Genomic DNA, 20,208 nt, shown 5'->3' on the forward strand with positions numbered 1-20,208 from the left:
CATCCCACATCAAATTTAAAAAATCAAAAATCATCTCTTTTATTTAATGATATATTTGGTAGTTTAAAGCTTGATATAATGATTAAACATTATTGATTGAGAGAAAACAAGTGTAGCTTAGTATACAATGTGACATTTTTTATTCAGACCGTATTGGTTTGGAAATATTAGGCGATTTGCTTAGGTGGTTCCCCCTTTTTCCCTAATCATACAGTAGATCCTCAACCAGCGGCCTGCGGGTCTCTTCTGGTTAGCCCACCTGGTGTTACTTTATTTTTCACCATTTTGTACGAGGGTCACTATTTATATTCCGGGAATAGGAACAAAAACAAATAGTTAAGCTGCGAATATATTTTTATTGTTTTTCAAAGTACTCGCCACGATGATCGATACACTTTTGCATGCGCTTAAACCAATTTTCAAAGCATATATTATCGACACGAGCCTTTTTTTTTGAGCGATTGTCAAATTATGTGGGATCCAACGTGAACATAATTTTCGCACAACTAAGTGTTCATGTAAAATCGCATATATGATGGTGGAACTAATGCTTAGGGATGCCTCAATCTCACAATTGGTTACATGACGATCTTGCTTAATCATTTCGTGCAAAGAATCGATGTTTTCTGGCACTACAGTCGATTTTGGACGACCTTCACGAAACTCGTCGGACAGCGAACTACGACCACGATTGAATTCACTATACCAGCGATACTTCTTCTTCTTCTTCTTCAATGGCACTAACGTTCCTAGAGGAACTTCGCCGTCTCAACGTAGTATTACTTGCGTCATTTTATTAGTACTTAGTTGAGATTTCTATGCCAAATAACACGCCTTGAATGCATTCTGAGTGGCAAGCTCTAGAATACGCGTGATCACAGTGCAAGTCGGAGGAAATTTCTTTGACGAAAAATTCCCCCGACCAGAACGGGAATCGAACCCGAACACCCGGCATGTTAGTTATGACGCTAACCACTCGGCCACGGGAGCACATACCAGCGATACACAGTGGTTCTTGATGGAGCTTCATCGCCAAAAGTCAAATTAAGTTGATTGACGCACTCTTGTTGTGATAATCCACGTCGAAAGTCGTGAAAAATCATCGCACGAAAATGTTCACGATTCAGTTCCATTTTTTTGCCGAGACCAAACTTTCAACTAAATATAAAATAAACAAATAGCGTCCGTATGACAAAATGTTCTGAGTACGTATATCGTCAAAAATGTTAAACTTTACGATGGAACCGTCAGATGGACTCACATGACATCAGTGTTGCCAATTCCCGAAATATAAATAGTGACCCTCGTATGTGTAATAATCGCGAAAACCTAAGAAAACATTACCTATTTTCGGCGTAGGACTAATCGCTCAGTAATGGCGTCAATGAAGGAAACAGGGTACATTTTTGAGAAATGAAAGTTTTTACATTAATAACTATTTCTGCTGCGACCATATTCTGATAATCTGTATATCAATCGAATCGGAAATTTTCTATGATTTGTTTGATATGCTCTACATTACGATTCCCTATTTCGTAATTGTTTTAAATTGCAGAAAAATGGAAATATTCCTATGTTCCTATACATACATTTGTTTGGCCCATTTGCTCTGCGAATCCGGCCTACATGAAACGATCGCTCGCAATATTGCAATTTAAGCTCCACCCGTTTTACATTTATTGAGTATAAACAATCAATTTGCGATTTCAGATCACAACATTTACGATTCATCAGTCATCCAGCGATCGGACGACAGTGAGGCTTTCCAAATTCTGAAAACCGGAAGCTGAGATTAGTTTTTAAATTGACTATTGCAAAATTCCCTAGATAACATGTCTTCTTGGGCAAGGAACTTAGGGATCGAATTTTCGCCGCAGAAATCTAAACTGGTGGTGTTTACTCGAAAGCGATCCCCAGCCTAATTGCAACTTAAGCTTTTGGGAAGAAACTTTACCCAATCATTGACGTTCAAATACCTTGTTGTCTGGTTTGATACAAAATGCACTTAGAATACCCACATTACGTATTTGGAGCAAAAATGCCAAAAAAGGGTCAACTTTCTTCGTTCGATTTGCGCTACGTGGTGGGGAGTTCATCCGGAAGATCTCATAGCGCTTTATAAAACAACTATTCTATCTATTCTGGAGTATGGCTCTTTCTGCTTTCTCTCAGCAACTAAAAGTCACCTTCTAAAATTGGAACGAATTTGTCTGCGTATAGCTCTCGGCTGTATGCACTCAACGCGTAACATGAGCCCCGAGGTTCTGGCAGGAGTAACTCCTCTGCAGAACCGATTCTGGAAGCTTTCTCTCAGAATACTGGTGGAATGCGGACTCACGAACACACTTGTGATTTGTAAACTTTGAAAAAATTCTTTATCTAAATATACAATCTCGGTTTATGAGAATTTATCATCACTATATTTCATCAGATATTTGTCTTCCATCGTTTACTCCAGACCGTGCTCACTTCTCCATCCGCAGTTCCTCAATTAAATACAATCTGTCGATGAAACAAGCAATACTTGGAATTTACGATCAGGTTCGACCAACTTTCATTCCCCATATTTTTAACCGAAAGTACGAAAAAGTCAGTTGCATGAAAAGATACTTCACTGGTGGGTCTCGCAAAATGGATCCACTGGTTTCGGTGTTTTCAATGAAAATTCGAGCGCCTTCCGTAAACTGCAGAAACCTTGTTCCGTTTATGTTGCTGAGCTGGCAGCAATCGACTTCGCATTGGGGAGGATCTCCAACAAGCCTGCAGACCAGTGCCGCAAATTATCAAAATTTATTCACGAATGAAGAAATTAACTTCCTCCCAGTGTTGGATGAATTTCCTTCTGTTGAAACTCAACACCATGTCTGTCATAATGAGTATAACAGTATTGAGTATTAAACGAAAACAGCATGAATGAATTTCGAAAAACCTGCTTTCAGGCTCTTTAATTACTGTCAATAATTTCAGGTGATTATCACGAACGTTAAGTCGAACTTCTTCGCTTGCAACGAATTTTTATCGAAAACGTGTTAGATTTCCATATTTAGAAAAAAGGAAGGACCGGATTCCTGGAAAAGGCAACATTAGTTTCGTTGAGCGTTAACTGTTGTGCGGTTGAGCGACGTTTAGCGATGGGTTTTATATTATTGCTTGTCATTTAGAGCCAGCATCATTGAACCTTAAATCAAAACAAGATTAAACACATTGCCCATATAATTGGAAAACAAGAATGTTGTGTGATGAATGGCCATCCTTTACAATTAATCGATTTCTTTACCAACTGGATGACGTTGAATTTTATACTTTGATTTTCACTAACACGCTTCTTCATTCTCGTCATTTCGTCGTTTCGAATATCATGACGAATATGAAGAAGCAAATGAACTTCACGTCAAGCTGATGTTGAGGTTCATTCCATTGGTATTAATTGATAGTGTTGTTTCATATTTATCGACTCTCGCTTGAACAGTAGGTTATCAATACAAGGTAGGCTGAAATTCGCTGCAATTTGAATGTTGGGAACTCGCGCCATCTGCTATATGCAGTTGATCTATATGTTTGTGAAACGGTATAGGATATGTATTTAATGCTTTTGTGTTTTTCTTTTCCGTTATTAGTTTGTTTGTATTGTCCCCTCATCTCACCGTCGCCCACCCTCGACAGCTCGTCGAACACCAGATGCTATCCCTGGTCATTACGCACAATGCTACAGTGCGTGCGGAAACCCTCGGTTGAGACAACGGTACCCCTTATCCTAATCCCTAGCCTCTCCTGTCCCACAAAAATTGTTGCCCTTTTAACCTCGAGTAAACCGCGAGTATTCGGTCGAATACTACCAAACATAGCAATTAGTTGAAACTTTGTATAAGCAAACCATGGATTAGTGGCTTCGCAAAGCTTATGCGATTGAGCCTTACAAATAAATGAATTGGAAAAAATATCTTTGACAAATAGATTTATTCATATCAAAAATCACCGGGCAAAAAAGTTAACTTGTTTTTAATGATGCTATAAACAAACTAAATGGCAGATCGTTTTCAAAACTGTCTTTAAGACCACTGACAGTAGAACCAACTTAAAAACAATTGAAAAATGTTTAGCGTGAAGATTTCAAATTACAAAATTCCGGTATACACTATGATCAGAAAGTACCGGGAATTATTTATTTAAACATACCGTGCATGCGGGAACCGTTTTTACCCCTTATGTTGGTACGACTTAGTTTCTGCCGACAATTCTAGGATTTTGCATGATGATAACGCACCATCGCACCAAGCCCGGATTGTACTGAATTATTAGACCAAACTTAAAAAAAATCCCTCGAGCAAGCACCGTATTCACCTGATATGGCCCCATGAGATTTTTTTTGTTTCCCAAGTTGAAATTGCCACTTTGAGATTTCAGTCGATTCAGTAGATCAAAGAGAATACGACGAGGGAACTAAAGGCCATCCCTTCGTCGGCATACCAGTGATGCATTGATGAGTAGGTCAAGCGTTGGCACATGTGTGTTGCTTTCTGATGGATCATATTTTGAAGGAGATAAAATAAATTTGCCTGAAATTTAACTCTATTTTGTATTTTTTAAATGCCCTGTACTTTCTGATCATAGGGTATATTAGACACAATGTGTATGCGATGTGTGCTATTTATTGCCACTTATTGAGGCAAATACAATTGAAACGATGCAAGAAACTCCAAAAATGGTTTAACAACGTAGCTAACAGCAAACCTACCAACCTTCAGTGAAGATATTAACTTTTTATGTCATTCTGTCTGTCGAGTTATGAATTTTCAAACGACTGACAGAACTTTTGTCACTTATGTTAACTGAGGTTCGAGTGGAGAATTTGGGTTCGATGTAAGCGTAGGGAATGTAAATTACAGCATACTTTCCGTTATGCTGTTGTACCAGAAACACCCGTTCTGTCGGAAGAGGATAGAAAACCCGTGCAGAAGTGAAATCACATCAAACAATCTTCCACGGCAAACAACGAACGTTGGAACCCTGGCTCACGTCTCACGCAGTGTAATCGAAAAGACACTTACATGAGCACACGCCATCATCCGTCGGTTCAACATTACTCCAATTAAAGTGCAGCTCTACATAATGAATTCTTCACCGAAAAAAAGGGTGGCACGAAGTTAACCAGAAGAAGGAGCTTATCGTGGGAACACGGCTAGATGATGTGTGTCACTACCACCACCCTCTCCAACCACCACAGTAAATGAACCAAGTTCATCATCCAATGTAAACCTGCTCCGTCCACATCCACCTCGTCTCACCGAGACCCAGGATGAGATGACGTGCCATGGCTAGCAATTATCTGCGGAAGACACACCGTCAATGTTAACCTAAGGCGCGCACAGAAGGGGGTGGCGAGCGGAGGAGCGGACTTGTTGTATCGGCAAGCCGTAATTAATGGGAGGAAAGGGAATATCCGTGTCGAACAATGGCCCCATCCAGCCAGCTATTTCGATCCACGGGTTCTGTGCGGAAAGAATTTCGATCCAGATTGATAGATCCAGATCGGGCGGCTGATTAAAGCTCTTGCGTGCGTGCTAAATCGGCAACAGCGGGAGAAAAATGGAATGAATAGATCTCTTTGTGGAGAAGTTGATTGATTCTGGTCAGGATTAGGGGGTGTGAAGGGGTGGAGAGAGAGCGATCCAACTAGAAGGACAGCGTTTTTTTTTCTTAAGCTGATCCACTGGGGCCGAGCAGGGGGGAACGCCGAATACACCACAAAATCATAACAAAACCCAAGATTGATCGATGCCTCCCCGTTTGGCACACCGCTACGAAAGCGGGCGGAACGATCGCACAGCTTGAGAGATAAGGTACGTGACTGGACACGATGCTCCCAAAAACAGGCGGTGTTGAATGATGCGAGCGAAACCGATGAACTGAAAGGTTGGAGCCGACTCCACCACAAACGGTGGTGTGTAGAAAATTGAAAATGAAGTATAAATCAGGAATTATAACTAAATAGCAATGGGGTACACTTTTATGACGTGGTTCGTCTATGGCGGACTGTGGTTGGGAACCTCTCTGAAGTCCACTTTTTATTTTCCCCAAACCAAGCGTGGGGCCTCTCAGGAGGGGAGTGGTGAGACTGTTGTAATTTTAAAGTTTTCAGCAGGGGTCTAAATAAGGTTGAAAAACCGCAATGATTTTTTTTTCGGGGTTGACTAATTACCTGTGGTCTCGTAGATGGTCTTGCCGCCGGAAGGCTTTCCCACAAATATCACATGAATATGGCCGCTCGTCGGTGTGCGTTCGCTCGTGGATTAGCAGATTGTAGGACTTGGTGAACTGGCGGCTGCAGAACTTGCAGATGAATTGTTTCTTCGGCCGAGAGGCGCGGCCAGGCGCTCGTAGCAATCGTCGATCAAGACCCGCGTGCATTCCGGGGGGAACTCCCGGGGGATACAGGCCAACACCGCCGGGAGGGAATGTAAACGTTCCGGCCGATGTGGGAGATGGACCAGGTCCACCAAGAAACGCCCCTGGTGGTGGATATATTCCTCCGGGAGATTGCACCGGCTGTCCGCCGTGTCTGGGCAGTAACATCGCCGCGGCCGCTTCCCTGAGTGCAAGTTCTTTCCGTTTGTCCGCCATCATTGCCATCAGCTCGTAGCTGGAGCCTCTCTTGGGGACTCCCTCCTTGGACATCCCGTCCGGTCCATCCAGCATGCCCGGATAGAGACTTGGTCTGAGTGACCGGGACGGTAGCACCGGTACGAAGGCCGAACTCTCCCGGCCGTGATGTTGCGCTGCGGGATTCATCATGTGCGGCTGATATCCCCCCAGCTGACCATCGTACCCACTGCCCGAGGAGGATGGAGTCCGACCGCCGCCACTCCCGCTGGCAGACGAGGAGCCAGAGGCACCTCCGCTGGAGGAACCGCGAATCGTTGGAGACGAGGGAGGATTTCCACCCGCTAGGAACTGGTCGATCCGAGACGAACGTGACATTGTCGTGATGCCATGGTCGTCGAGTGAGCCTTCGGCAGGCATTCTGGGGGAGGAGAAACGGAAGAAAAAAAATATGAATGAGTTAAAATATACACAGTTTATTGTGCTGTTGGCTCGAAACGTGCGATCATCTTTGTGCCACCAGACGAAGATGCAGGATACGTGAGTATGGCCGAATAAATATGATTTACAGTCACAACAAAAACGGTTACGGGGAGTGGGAAGGGAGCAAAAGGCTTTTGCTTACATTCCCGCTTCCCTTGGTAATAATACTGTTGTTATTGTTGGTGTTCGTTTTTTACTTTGTGTTTATATTCCTGTTGGCGAAGCAAATATTGAATTACAGCTTTTTCGTTTATGGGTCTGTGTCTTGGTTTCCACTCTGGCGTCTGGACTTGGAAGCAGGAGGCAGTGCACGAAGTGAGGTGCGGGAGGTGATAAGCCATTGGGTTAGGAAGTATCGTCAATAATGTTCGGAGGGAAACAAACAGTCAACCTTAAGCTGGGTCTGAATAAACATCTCCGGATGGGTTGAACAAATGGCTGAAAGGCGTAGGAATATTGCATAGTCCGACACTGAGAAAGGGGGTTTATTCATTGTGCTCTTCTGATTCCGTACGCAGACAAATTGTACAAATTTTGAACATGGACGTATTGGAATTAGACGTCATATTTTGCTCTTACATCGACTTACGTTTGTTGCACTCGAAGACTATGAGAGGATTAATTCCTAGGTTTGCAAACAAATGAACATAGTGTTTCATGATATTTTGACCAATCAATTTGATAAAATTTTATTCGCGCAGTACATAGTTGTTAATTTTATTTCCATATTTCCACTGAATAAAGAGTGAGCATTGAATAATGAAAGACAAATTGATATGTTTTGTTATGTTACTTTCGCTGAGACGAACCAGCCCAGGAGGTTGAAAATCTCAAAAATAAAGAATAAAAAAAAATGTTACTTTCAGATTAAAATTCAATATAAATCCATCTGTTTGCAAATTTACAGGTGTTTATTATCTCTTATTGTTGTCTGTGGTAAAGAACCAAACGACCATAAAAATAAGATCCCGAAATCATAGGTTATAAATAACTTCATCTAAGAAAAATATCGTAATTCAATGTCATGAAGAGTTTTTGCAAAACGGTAAATCAACTAGCGAAGATGTTTTTAAATGCGTTACCGATATAATTGAGATAGATCTACAGTATTTGAAATATTGAAGATTTTCTTTAAAAATAATAACTAGGCAGGGAATCTTAAGGTAATCCGATATAAAAGTCCCTTAACAAGAATATTCGAATTAATACTGAGATATTATTTTCGGAACAGTGATCGAAAAGCCATCAAGCCTTGGCGATCTTGTGGAATCGAGTGAATTGGTTGTGATACATATTCTATTTCAGGGATCGTATTCCAGTATGTATTATATTCTGTATTAGAGAAAAAGCTGTACAATTCTTTCGATAGTTCAGTGGCTCGTTTTTTTAGCGCGAAAAAATTTGCGCAAAAAAAAACCGCACAAAAACAGGTTTTACTGCACCTGTTGCCGTTTTCGACTGCGTCATTTTGCGGTCACTGTTGTTTTTAATAATTTGTTTGTAATCTCCTACAAATATGTTTCGAATAATGCACGGAAACTTCTCAAGTTGTAGATGCCCTTTGACAGCGCATGTTTTTTCTTGAATTTGAACTATGGCAAATTGTATAATTTCGATCAATGCCTCGTGATTCCAAGTTTGAGGTTGGGGAAATGAAATCAATTATTTTCCATTTGATGGTGATGCACATCTCGTAAAGTGTAGAAAGTATGCATTTCTCACAAAAAAAAATCTATTATTTTTTTATTATTTTTATTCTATTGGTGTGTTAATAATGGAAGCCAACAAAAACAAAACTCGGTACGTTTTATAGTTTTTTTTTTATTGATAAAGCGAAAACCCATGTCAGGAGACTAAAAGTGTGAATGGTGTTGGTGGTCCCGATATTGAAACAGTTGAACACGTGCAAAGATATGGTTCACCAGGATCACATCAGGCCACAAACATTAATAAAGAAGCTTGGGAACTTCGTTTGAAAATTTTGAAAGCACTCACCATCGGCACTGAACGATAACCATCTTTTCCTTGTATTGCAAATCTCTTTCGGTGAGAGGACATTGGCATCAAGATAAGGATGGGAAAATGGTATTGTTCCATTTTCTTAACAATGGGGACGATAGTTTTTATGTGTTTTCATAATAAATCAGCTCACCTTCAAAATAGCTAGAAGTTATCGAATATGAAAAAAACTATTCTACAAAAACAAGTCTAGGAAATAATAAGTGAATTCAGCAAAAAAAAACAGATAAATAAAAATAGGAAATTTAATGAAATTTTGAAAAAAAAAACATTAGAATTAGAAAAAAAATTTAAAAAATATCTTCACATCCACTTCCACAAAAACTAAACAAAAGAAAATTTATAAAACGAATAAAAAAAAAGGAAAATGATAAATTCGTTATAGAAATTCAGTAAATATTATTTTTTCACCATTTTATTAGAAAAAAAAAATCAGGGAAGAAACTCAGAAGTAAAAATTATATATAGGGGAAAGGGGGGCAGTTTCGGACGGGGGCAGCTTCGGACAAAGCTTGTAAAAATTAAGTGGTACAATTTTCAACCAAATTAAAAATATAAGTAAGTTAACAGCCATTACACCAACAGCTGTCATATGGTTTGACATCTCCTGATCGTTTATTAATTACGAAAATAACACAGTGCCCTTTTTCATACACGTCTTGAAACTTTTGAGCTGGTTTTGAAACTTGAGCTTTGTTTGATTTAGAATTTTAAGTACACCACCTTAGTTAGTAACTAATATGAAATGAAAAAAACGTACAACGGGGAAATAAAGGTTTATTAAATAAAATTATGATTTGTCTTCGGATGGTGGTGGGGCACATTCGGACACTGTTCAATACCTCATAAATCTTGTATCTGATTGTTGTTTACTAACAAACATCAATTTCGTCTGATTCTCAGACCTAATGATGATTCGAAACTACAAAAATAAAACCGCTACAGCCAGCATCAACGAAGATGAGATGGAAAGAGCTATCGAACTAGTTTCGAATAGAACGTTTTAATGATTCTAGCTCTCAGGTGGTCCAACTGGGTTCATTGTCTTTGCTAATTTCCCAACTAACGATTGCATAACGGGAAAACTGTTTCTCAAAGTTCTGGAACATTTGAAAAAGGTAGCAAAAAGCAACGTAAACGAATCAATTTCAAAAAATCGAAATTCAATCAAAACATCATTGCACTTTGGAAACAATTAAAAAAATAGAAAATTGCAAAATTCATGTATCTTTTACACCATATGTCACAAATTGATTACAACTGCTGAATGTTTCAGTTATGGTCCCTTTGAAGCAAAAGCTCTCTGTTTTCCAGAACGATTGGTTACTCAAACATCCTGGAAAAACTATTTCTATACACGACCTTTCAGGTATAGTTGTATCGGCTTATAATGCTTCTTTCAATCTGAGTAATATCCTAGCTGGATTCAAAATGACAGGCTATCCATTCTCAAGAAAGGTTTTTTCGGACAAAGATTTTGAATGCTCAAATGATTTCACATACTGGAGCGGAGGTAGCAACTGACTCATCGGGTAATACAACAATGCTGCAAAACATTGCGTCTACAGCACAGATAGATTTTACTTTGGCAACTTTGTCCCCGGAAAATGTTGAACCTTTTCCAAAAACTTCACCGCGGAAAATCGCCACTCGAAAACGGAAGAAAGCAAAATCACGCATTATTACTGACTCTCATAGTAAGCAGTTTTGTTCGCGACCAAAGCGCGAAGTTTGTGTCCTATCCTTTTTCCTATCCAAATCACTCCCCCCCATTCAAAATGCAATGTGTGGTGTGCGACACTACGACAACAGCATATCCCGATGCCGAACAGGAACAGAACGCATACAAGCAAATAGCATACGAATATATCCATAGCCAAAACGTTTATTTTCCATTTCAATTCCAACCATTTACCGAAGAACATCGCGTAATAAATCCGTGTGTAGAAGTACTCCAAAGTGTTTAATTTTCCCAAGTGTATAAATCCAAAGAGTGTTCCCGTAAATCTGAGTTATCAACCCAGGCCTCCTTCAGCCGAAGGAACCGCCATTATCCTCAATGGTGTGATCCACCAAGTTTCCTTTCAGAAAAATACTGATAAACAGAAAAATGCAGAATATGCTGGAAATAAGAGGAAACGAAACTTCCTCACTACTGTCCGAAACTGCCCCACACATGGGGCACATTCGGATAAAAAGGCAATTTTCAAAAATTCGAATAAACCATTTGTAATCGCATCAACGCACACCTTTAATACGCTCATATGATACATTGGTGTCCAAATGACAACCAGGGTGAATTCAGGATTTTTTTTAAGTTTACAAAAAATATTAAAAATCAAGGAAAAAAAGTGTCCGAATGTGCCCCCCTCTCCCCTATATAAATGAATGGAATTCGAAAAAGGAAAAAAATCAGAACAGTTCTAAATCTAAAAAAACATCAAGAAGGAGAGAATTCTGGAAGAAAAAATAAAAAAGTTCAAAAACTGAAAAAATATAAAATAAAGAACATTAAAAAGCAAATTGGCAAAAAGTTATGGAAAAAAAAGAGATAAACCAAAATTCAATAAAAAAAATAAAACATTCAGAAAAAAAATTATATCGGATCATTCTAACTATGATCAAAAAAACAAATTTAGGGAAAAATAGAAAAGTCATGAAATAAAAAAAAAATTAAAATATTATTGTAGTAATATATATTATATTACTACAAAAACATGTTTGGGAGATAATGAAAATAGAGAACAGAGTTCAGCAAAAAACTAAACTAAACAAAAAAAATCATATTTTGGAAAAAAAACAGGAAAATTTGAAAAATTTCAAAACATTAAATTAAAAAAACAAAACAAAAGAAAACGAAGAAAATAAAGGAAAGGTTCTCAAATGGGGATCAACACTAGGGTAGGAGCCTACCTGTTGGTCTCAAATGTTCCTATCTCACGCCTCCACGAAGATCATATGACGACATTTTTAGATCGGGCGTGAACTGGAAACACACACCTGGTCTTGGCTCCGAGAACGGGTGTCGAAAGTGGCTAAGTGAGGGGGTGCGAGCGAGTCAGAGCGCTATATCTCTCCCGGGGAAGGCCTCCCGGGTCATGGAGGCCTTGCCAACCCGCTGTCTCCCGGGCAAAGGAGATACACCCAGAAAATGGAGCTACGTTCACGAAGAATACTCAGAATGCGATCGCCCGAGGAGGGTCCCCGAACTGGAGCTGGTCCTGGAACGGGCGTAAGAGCGAGCGGCCAGCGGCTGGAGGGCGATGTGCAAGAGCGGGCCACCAGCCGGGTTCAACCCGAAGAGCTACCGCCACACGGAAACAGCAGCCATCGACATCACCAACGAAACGCTGCGCCTACGAGGCGTGTTGCGACTGTCAGACGACAGTCGTCCACACTTGTGGGTACTACTAGGCGACGGATCATGTGGACACATGAAATGAATGAATTCGTGATCCGCGCCTATTACATCTGCACTGCTTTGGAGACGGACATGAGCGGTCGCCCTCGAATACTCGCAATGTTCGAGGAAGCGTATCCAGAGTTCGTCGGGAGGCTTGACCAAAACGCGATGAACGCGAGGCGTAGAGCGATTGTACGCAACAATATGCTCTCCCAAACGCAAGTCGACGAGATCAAGCAGCAGGTGCAGAGAGAACTAAGCTCCAGAACAAGCAGAGCAAGCGATGTGTCGAGACGAAGTTCAGTACGGCTGAGCAATTCATTCGCGAGTGGGGCACGCGAATCAGCACCAGTGGAGGCCACAGTACAACAACCCCCTGAGCCGGAAGATCCACAGCCAGATCAACAACTACTACGCGATCTGGTCTTCCATTACGACGAGGCGATCTCACAGTTCCGCGACACGGACCCTTTGTCGCGCCCCAGGATCCCGAAGTTGCAGCATTCCCGCAGGCTGACAAGTGCAGTAAAGCTCATGAACGAGCACGTTCTTCCGCTGCACTTGGTTGATGCTGAGAACATGGAGGAGCTGCAACTGAAAGTTTACTGTGCTGCTGTGGCGACCGCCAAAAGTTTAGGATACCGTATTAGGCCAAGAGGCGGACTGCTCCAACATCTCCGTGAAAGGCGTGAGCCTCCATGGCGAAGGAGATTGGAGCAACGGATCCTAAACAAGCGCGCCGCAATTGGAAGACTGATGGCGTACAAAAGAGGCAGCAGATCGGCGAAATTATGTCGCCAAGTTGCTGTGATCGTGCGGCCTACTGAACTTCGCCAGCTGGGAGCTCACCAGCTGACGGAAAAACTCGACACACTGGTACAGCAATTGAGCGTCCTAACTAAACGGCTGAAACGTTACTCTGACTCTGCAAAGCGCCAGGAACAAAATCGGATGTTCAGAGATAACGAAAAGGCGTTCTACGACCACATTAGCGACGAGAAGCCCGACTACCGCGAAGGTTTGCCAGATATTAGCGATGTGACGAACTTCTGGGCTGGTATTTGGGAGACCCCAGTACAACATCGCGACGGGCAAATGTGGTTAAGACGGGAGGAGGAGAGTTGTGGTGAAATTGGAGAGATGCCAGCTATCATCGTCGGAGAGAACGATGTCCGCGAAGCCTCGCGGTACCTGAGGAACTGGGCAGCACCGGGCCCCGATGGTGTCCAGAACTTTTGGCACAAGAAGCTGACCGTCGCACATCCAAAGATAGCTGAGTGCTTCAACAAGGTGCTACGTGACCCACACAACCTTCCTGAATTCGCCACCCGTGGCGTCACCTTCCTCCTCCCGAAAGACAGCAACACATTGAACCCATCAAAGTACAGACCGATAACGTGCCTATCGAGTCTGTACAAAATACTGAGCAGCATAATTACCGCCAAAGTTTCTGCTCACTGCGAACAGCATCACATCATCGCAGAAGAGCAGAAAGGATGCAGGAAAAATACGCATGGCTGCAAAGACCAGGCCATCATCGACGCAGCCATAGTCGGCCAGGCGGTATATAACCAGCGGAACCTAAGTATGGCCTACATCGATTACAGGAAGGCTTATGACTCCATACCTCACTCGTTTCTCGTCCGGGTATTGGAGCTCTACAAAATTGATCCCGTCGTCGTTAGGTTCCTGCAGCATGCGATGAGGCAGTGGAGTACGTCTCTGCACCTCAGTGATGGGGAAAATGTGTTGCAGTCTAGAACGCTGCAGATAAAGAGGGGGATATTCCAAGGCGACTCTTTCAGCCCGCTTTGGTTTTGTCTGGCACTGAACCCCCTCAGTAGGACGCTCAATAGAAACGGTCATGGCTATAAAATAAGGTATGGCGACGGCGCCCACGAAGAAGTGACCCATACTTTTTACATGGACGATCTCAAGGTCTACGCTGATTCACGTCAGCGTCTAGGTGTAGCTATCCGGGTTGTCGAAGACATAAGCAGGGACATCTGTATGGAGTTCGGCCTCGACAAGTGTCGCTGTGCCCACCTGCTGAAAGGACAACTTACCGAATCCGGAGGCTACGAGGTCTATGACGGCGAGTTTATAAGAGACATGATTCGTGGCGAATCCTATAAATATCTTGGATTCCGACAGCTCACCGGGATTCGCCACTCCGACATCAAGACGGAGCTGCGAGACAAGTTCTTGAGTCGAGTGAACTGTGTCCTGAGGACTTTCCTCAACGCGGGGAACAAGGTACGCGCGATCAACACATTCGCGGTTCCCCTGCTGACCTTCAGTTTTGGTGTAGTCAAATGGAGCAAAACTAACCTAGAGGACCTTGAGAGGAGGATGAGGAAAGCATTCAAAGAGGCCGGAATGCACCATCCTCAATCGGCACTGGAGAGAGTTTCACTACCACGCAAAGAAGGGGGACTTGGAATCGTCGACATTTCTGCACTGTGTGTTGCCCAGGTACGACAACTGCGCGAGTACTTCGCAGAACGCGCCAACCAAAACGCGCTATACCGGGCTGTCTGCGCCGCCGACAGAGGATACAGCGCTCTGCACTTGGCGCAAGCGGAGTACCAACTCAACTGCAATCTGCAGACAGTGGAGGAGAAGATTGCAGCTTGGAAGCAGAAGGCAGTGCATGGTGCCCACCCCCATCAACTGGACCGGCCACACGTCGACAAGGCCGCATCTAATCTGTGGCTAACGCGTGGTGAACTCTCTTCAGTAGTAGAAGCCGACATGATAGCCATCCAGGACAGGATAATGCCGACGAGAAACTGCAGGCGGTACGTCTGGCATCAAGACGTTGATGACATTTGCCGGATGTGCCATCAACCAGGTGAAAACATAGAGCACATTATGGGAGGCTGTCCCGTTTTGGCCAACGCAGCCTACACCGAGCGCCACAACAACGTGGCCCGTATTGTTCATCGACAACTGGCGCTCCAATGTGCTCTACTGGAAGACAACGTACCAAACTACCGGTACCTGCCTGCACCTGTCCTGGAAAATGACCGTTTCAAGCTGTACTGGGATCGCACTGTTCTGACCGACCTCTCGATCCACCACAACCGCCCAGATATAATGGTTTACGACAAGAGCGACCGCAAAGTCACCATCATCGATGTCGCTATTCCACTGAACCAGAATCTGGAGGAGACCCACGGTCGCAAAATCTGCAAGTACCGACCATTGGCCGTGGAGCTCAAGGAACTGTGGGGGCTAAGGGAGGTCCCAAGAATTGTTCCAGTCGTTCTCTCTGGAACTGGAATTATCCCGAAGACACTTCTGGAAGCGCTAAAGGTGTTGAACATCGAGAAGGAATTGGCCGGCATCCAAAAGTCGGTCATCCTTAGCACCTGCGCGATTGTCCGACAATTCCTCGGTCAGGACTAAAACAGCACGAGCATGCAGATACGTGCATTCCGCAGAGCCTAGTCCCCCTTTGGCATTCAGAAGCCCGGGGGCAGGTGAAAATTCTGGCTAGGTTCGCCTAGTTAAGAAGTGAGATAAGTCTGCCAAATAAAAAGGAAAGAATAGTTTGGGAAAAAACAGAAAAACCATTTTATTCACATAATCATCTTCCAAAATGGAAGCAACAGTTGATGAATTTCATGCCAACTCGTCTTAGGAGTTGGCAGCACCATCTCAGATAGCAGTGAAACGTTGTGGGTGTAAAGATATGGGTCATTTAAGCAACTTGAAATACTTGAAATACTCGAAAAAAATTAGACTACTTTTTGGAAAAAGCCAAATTTTTGTTCTTAATTTTTACAAAAATTCATAACTTAAAAACTATGATACCTACAACATTCATGTCAAAGGATGAAATGTAGAAATGTAGAAAAAAAACTTTTTACAAAAAATACCGAAAAATTTTTGGAAAAAAAATTTTGCTGACAAAAAATTTTATTTAAAAAATTAAATTTCATTTTTCTCAAAAACGTATTTTTTTTAAAATTCCCAAAAGTATACATATGAATAGCCCTTACAATTTCCAACAAGTCGTCTATACATCGGAAGACGGGAACTTTTTCAGGGAAAAAGTATTTCGAACAACAACTTTTTCATATTTTCTTTAAAAAAAAAAAATTCTTAATTTTGTTTAAAGTCAAGATAGCGATATAATGCATTCGACAAAGTTTTAGATCTTGTTATAATATAAACTTTTGTCGAAGACATCAACTTCCTATCTTTTATAGTTTTTGGAATATAAAAATGTTTGGTTTTTTTTTTTGAAAATTTGAACAATTTCCTACATTTCATCCTTTGACATGAATTTTGTAGGTATCATAGTTTTTATGTTATAAATTTTTGTAAAAAATTAAGAAAAAAATAGGCTTTTTCCAAAAAGTAGTCTAATTATTTTTCGAATATTTCAAGTATGCAAAGCTGCTTAAACGACCCATGTCTTAACACCCACAACGTTTCACTGCTATCTGGAATGGTGCTGCCAACGACCAGTCGAGGTGGCATGAAATTCGTCAGTTACGAACCAGCCAAAAGTGTTAAAAGTCACTATCTATATATATAAAAATGGAGTGATGTCTGTCTGTCTGTCTGATTCTTATAGACTCGGAAACTACTGAACCGATCGACATGAAAATTGGTATGTAGGGGTTTTTGGGGCCGGGGAAGGTTTTCGTGATATTTTGAGACCCCTCCCCCCTCTCTAAGGGGGGGCTGCCATACAAATGAAACACAAATTTCTGCATTACTCGGAAATTAACCAAGCAAACGAAACCAAAGTTGGCATGTGAAAGTTTTAGGGTGCAATAAATGTTTCTATGATGGTTAGACAGTCCTTCCCCCACTCAAAGGAGGGGCTGCCATACAAATGAAACACAAATTTCTGCATTACTCGAGAATTAATCAAGCAAATGAAACCAAATTTGGCATGTGGAGGTTTTAGGATGCAATAAATGTTTCTATGGTGATAAGATACTCCTTCCCCATCTCTTAGAGGGGGCTGCCATACAAATGAAACACAATTTTTTGCATTACTCGGAAATTAATCAATCAAACGAAACCAAAGTTGGCATGTGAAAGTTTTAGGGTGCAATAAATGTTTCTATGATGGTTAGACAGTCCTTCCCCTACTCAAAGGGGGGGCTGCCATACAAATGAAACACAAATTTCTGCATTACTCGAGAATTAATCAAGCAAATGAAACCAAATTTGGCATGTGGAGGTTTTAGGATGCAATAAATGTTTCTATGGTGTTAAGATACTCCTTCCCCCTCTCTTAGAGGGGGCTGCCGTACAAATGAAACACAAATTTTTGCATTACCCGAGAATTAATCAAGCAAATTAAACCAAATTAGGCATATGGAAACTTTAGGGTGCAATGAATGTTTCTATGGTGGTTAGATACCCCTCCCCCCTCTCTTAGGGGTGGCTGCCATACAAATAAAACACAAATTTCTGCATTACTCGAGAATTAATCAAGTAAATGGGCGGGACGAAGTTTGCCGGGTTAGCTAGTAATATAATAAAGAAAAAAAAATAGGAAATAAATTTATAAGAAATTCAGAAATTTATAAATAAATAAAATTGAAAAAAAAGGAAATTCGAAAAAGGAATAAACAAAGGAAATTTGAAAAAAACAGAAGAACAATTCAAAAACTAAAGAAAATTAGGAAGAAGAGAATTTAAAAAAAAATCGGTTAAAAATCAGGAAAAAAGGAAAATTAAAAATTTATAATCAGCGGAACCTAAGCATGGCCTATATCGATTACAGGAAGGCTTATGACTCCATACCTCACTCGTTTCTCGTCCGGGTATTGGAGCTCTACAAAATTGATCCCGTCGTCGTTAGGTTCCTGCAGCATGCGATGAGGCAGTGGAGCACGTCTCTGCACCTTAGTGATGGGGAAAATGTGTTGCAGTCTAGAACGCTGCAGATAAAGAGGGGGATATTCCAAGGCGACTCTTTCAGCCCGCTTTGGTTTTGTCTGGCACTGAACCCCCTCAGTAGGACGCTCAATAGAAACGGTCATGGCTATAAAATAAGGTATGGCGACGGCGCCCACGAAGAAGTGACCCATACTTTTTACATGGACGATCTCAAGGTCTACGCTGATTCACGTCAGCGTCTAGGTGTAGCTATCCGGGTTGTCGAAGACATAAGCAGGGACATCTGTATGGAGTTCGGCCTCGACAAGTGTCGCTGTGCCCACCTGCTGAAAGGACAACTTACCGAATCCGGAGGCTACGAGGTCTATGACGGCGAGTTTATAAGAGACATGGTTCGTGGCGAATCCTATAAATATCTTGGATTCCGACAGCTCACCGGGATTCGCCACTCCGACATCAAGACGGAGCTGCGAGACAAGTTCTTGAGTCGAGTGAACTGTGTCCTGAGGACTTTCCTCAACGCGGGGAACAAGGTACGCGCGATCAACACATTCGCGGTTCCCCTGCTGACCTTCAGTTTTGGTGTAGTCAAATGGAGCAAAACTAACCTGAGGACCTTGAGAGGAGGATGAGGAAAGCATTCAAAGAGGCCGGAATGCACCATCCTCAATCGGCACTGGAGAGAGTTTCACTACCACGCAAAGAAGGGGGACTTGGAATCGTCGACATTTCTGCACTGTGTGTTGCCCAGGTACGACAACTGCGCGAGTACTTCGCAGAACGCGCCAACCAAAACGCGCTATACCGGGCTGTCTGCGCCGCCGACAGAGGATACAGCGCTCTGCACTTGGCGCAAGCGGAGTACCAACTCAACTGCAATCTGCAGACAGTGGAGGAGAAGATTGCAGCTTGGAAGCAGAAGGCATTGCATGGTGCCCACCCCCATCAACTGGACCGGCCACACGTCGACAAGGCCGCATCTAATCTGTGGCTAACGCGTGGTGAACTCTCTTCAGTAGTAGAAGCCGACATGATAGCCATCCAGGACAGGATAATGCCGACGAGAAACTGCAGGCGGTACGTCTGGCATCAAGACGTTGATGACATTTGCCGGATGTGCCATCAACCAGGTGAAAACATAGAGCACATTATGGGAGGCTGTCCCGTTTTGGCCAACGCAGCCTACACCGAGCGCCACAACAACGTGGCCCGTATTGTTCATCGACAACTGGCGCTCCAATGTGCTCTACTGGAAGACAACGTACCAAACTACCGGTACCTGCCTGCACCTGTCCTGGAAAATGACCGTTTCAAGCTGTACTGGGATCGCACTGTTCTGACCGACCTCTCGATCCACCACAACCGCCCAGATATAATGGTTTACGACAAGAGCGACCGCAAAGTCACCATCATCGATGTCGCTATTCCACTGAACCAGAATCTGGAGGAGACCCACGGTCGCAAAATCTGCAAGTACCGACCATTGGCCGTGGAGCTCAAGGAACTGTGGGGGCTAAGGGAGGTCCCAAGAATTGTTCCAGTCGTTCTCTCTGGAACTGGAATTATCCCGAAGACACTTCTGGAAGCGCTAAAGGTGTTGAACATCGAGAAGGAATTGGCCGGCATCCAAAAGTCGGTCATCCTTAGCACCTGCGCGATTGTCCGACAATTCCTCGGTCAGGACTAAAACAGCACGAGCATGCAGATACGTGCATTCCGCAGAGCCTAGTCCCCCTTTGGCATTCAGAAGCCCGGGGGCAGGTGAAAATTCTGGCTAGGTTCGCCTAGTTAAGAAGTGAGATAAGTCTGCCAAAAGGAAAGAATAGTTTGGG

At 42.6% G+C, this 20,208-nt stretch overlaps 1 protein-coding gene across 2 annotated transcripts in view; it reads right to left on the reverse strand.

Moving 5' to 3' along the window:
- LOC129776192 (protein bowel) overlaps positions 1-20,208 on the reverse strand; it is a 131,363-nt gene that overhangs the window by 63,385 nt on the left and 47,770 nt on the right. For both annotated transcript variants that reach the window (XM_055781686.1, XM_055781685.1), the window contains one exon: positions 6,200-7,021. In XM_055781686.1, coding sequence (XP_055637661.1) covers positions 6,200-7,020 — 821 coding nt within the window. In that variant the 5' untranslated portion in view covers position 7,021. The remainder of the gene's footprint in view (positions 1-6,199; positions 7,022-20,208) is intronic.

Source organism: Toxorhynchites rutilus, chromosome 3 (genome assembly GCF_029784135.1).
Source record: "Toxorhynchites rutilus septentrionalis strain SRP chromosome 3, ASM2978413v1, whole genome shotgun sequence".
NCBI classification, from domain to species: Eukaryota; Metazoa; Arthropoda; class Insecta; order Diptera; family Culicidae; genus Toxorhynchites; species Toxorhynchites rutilus.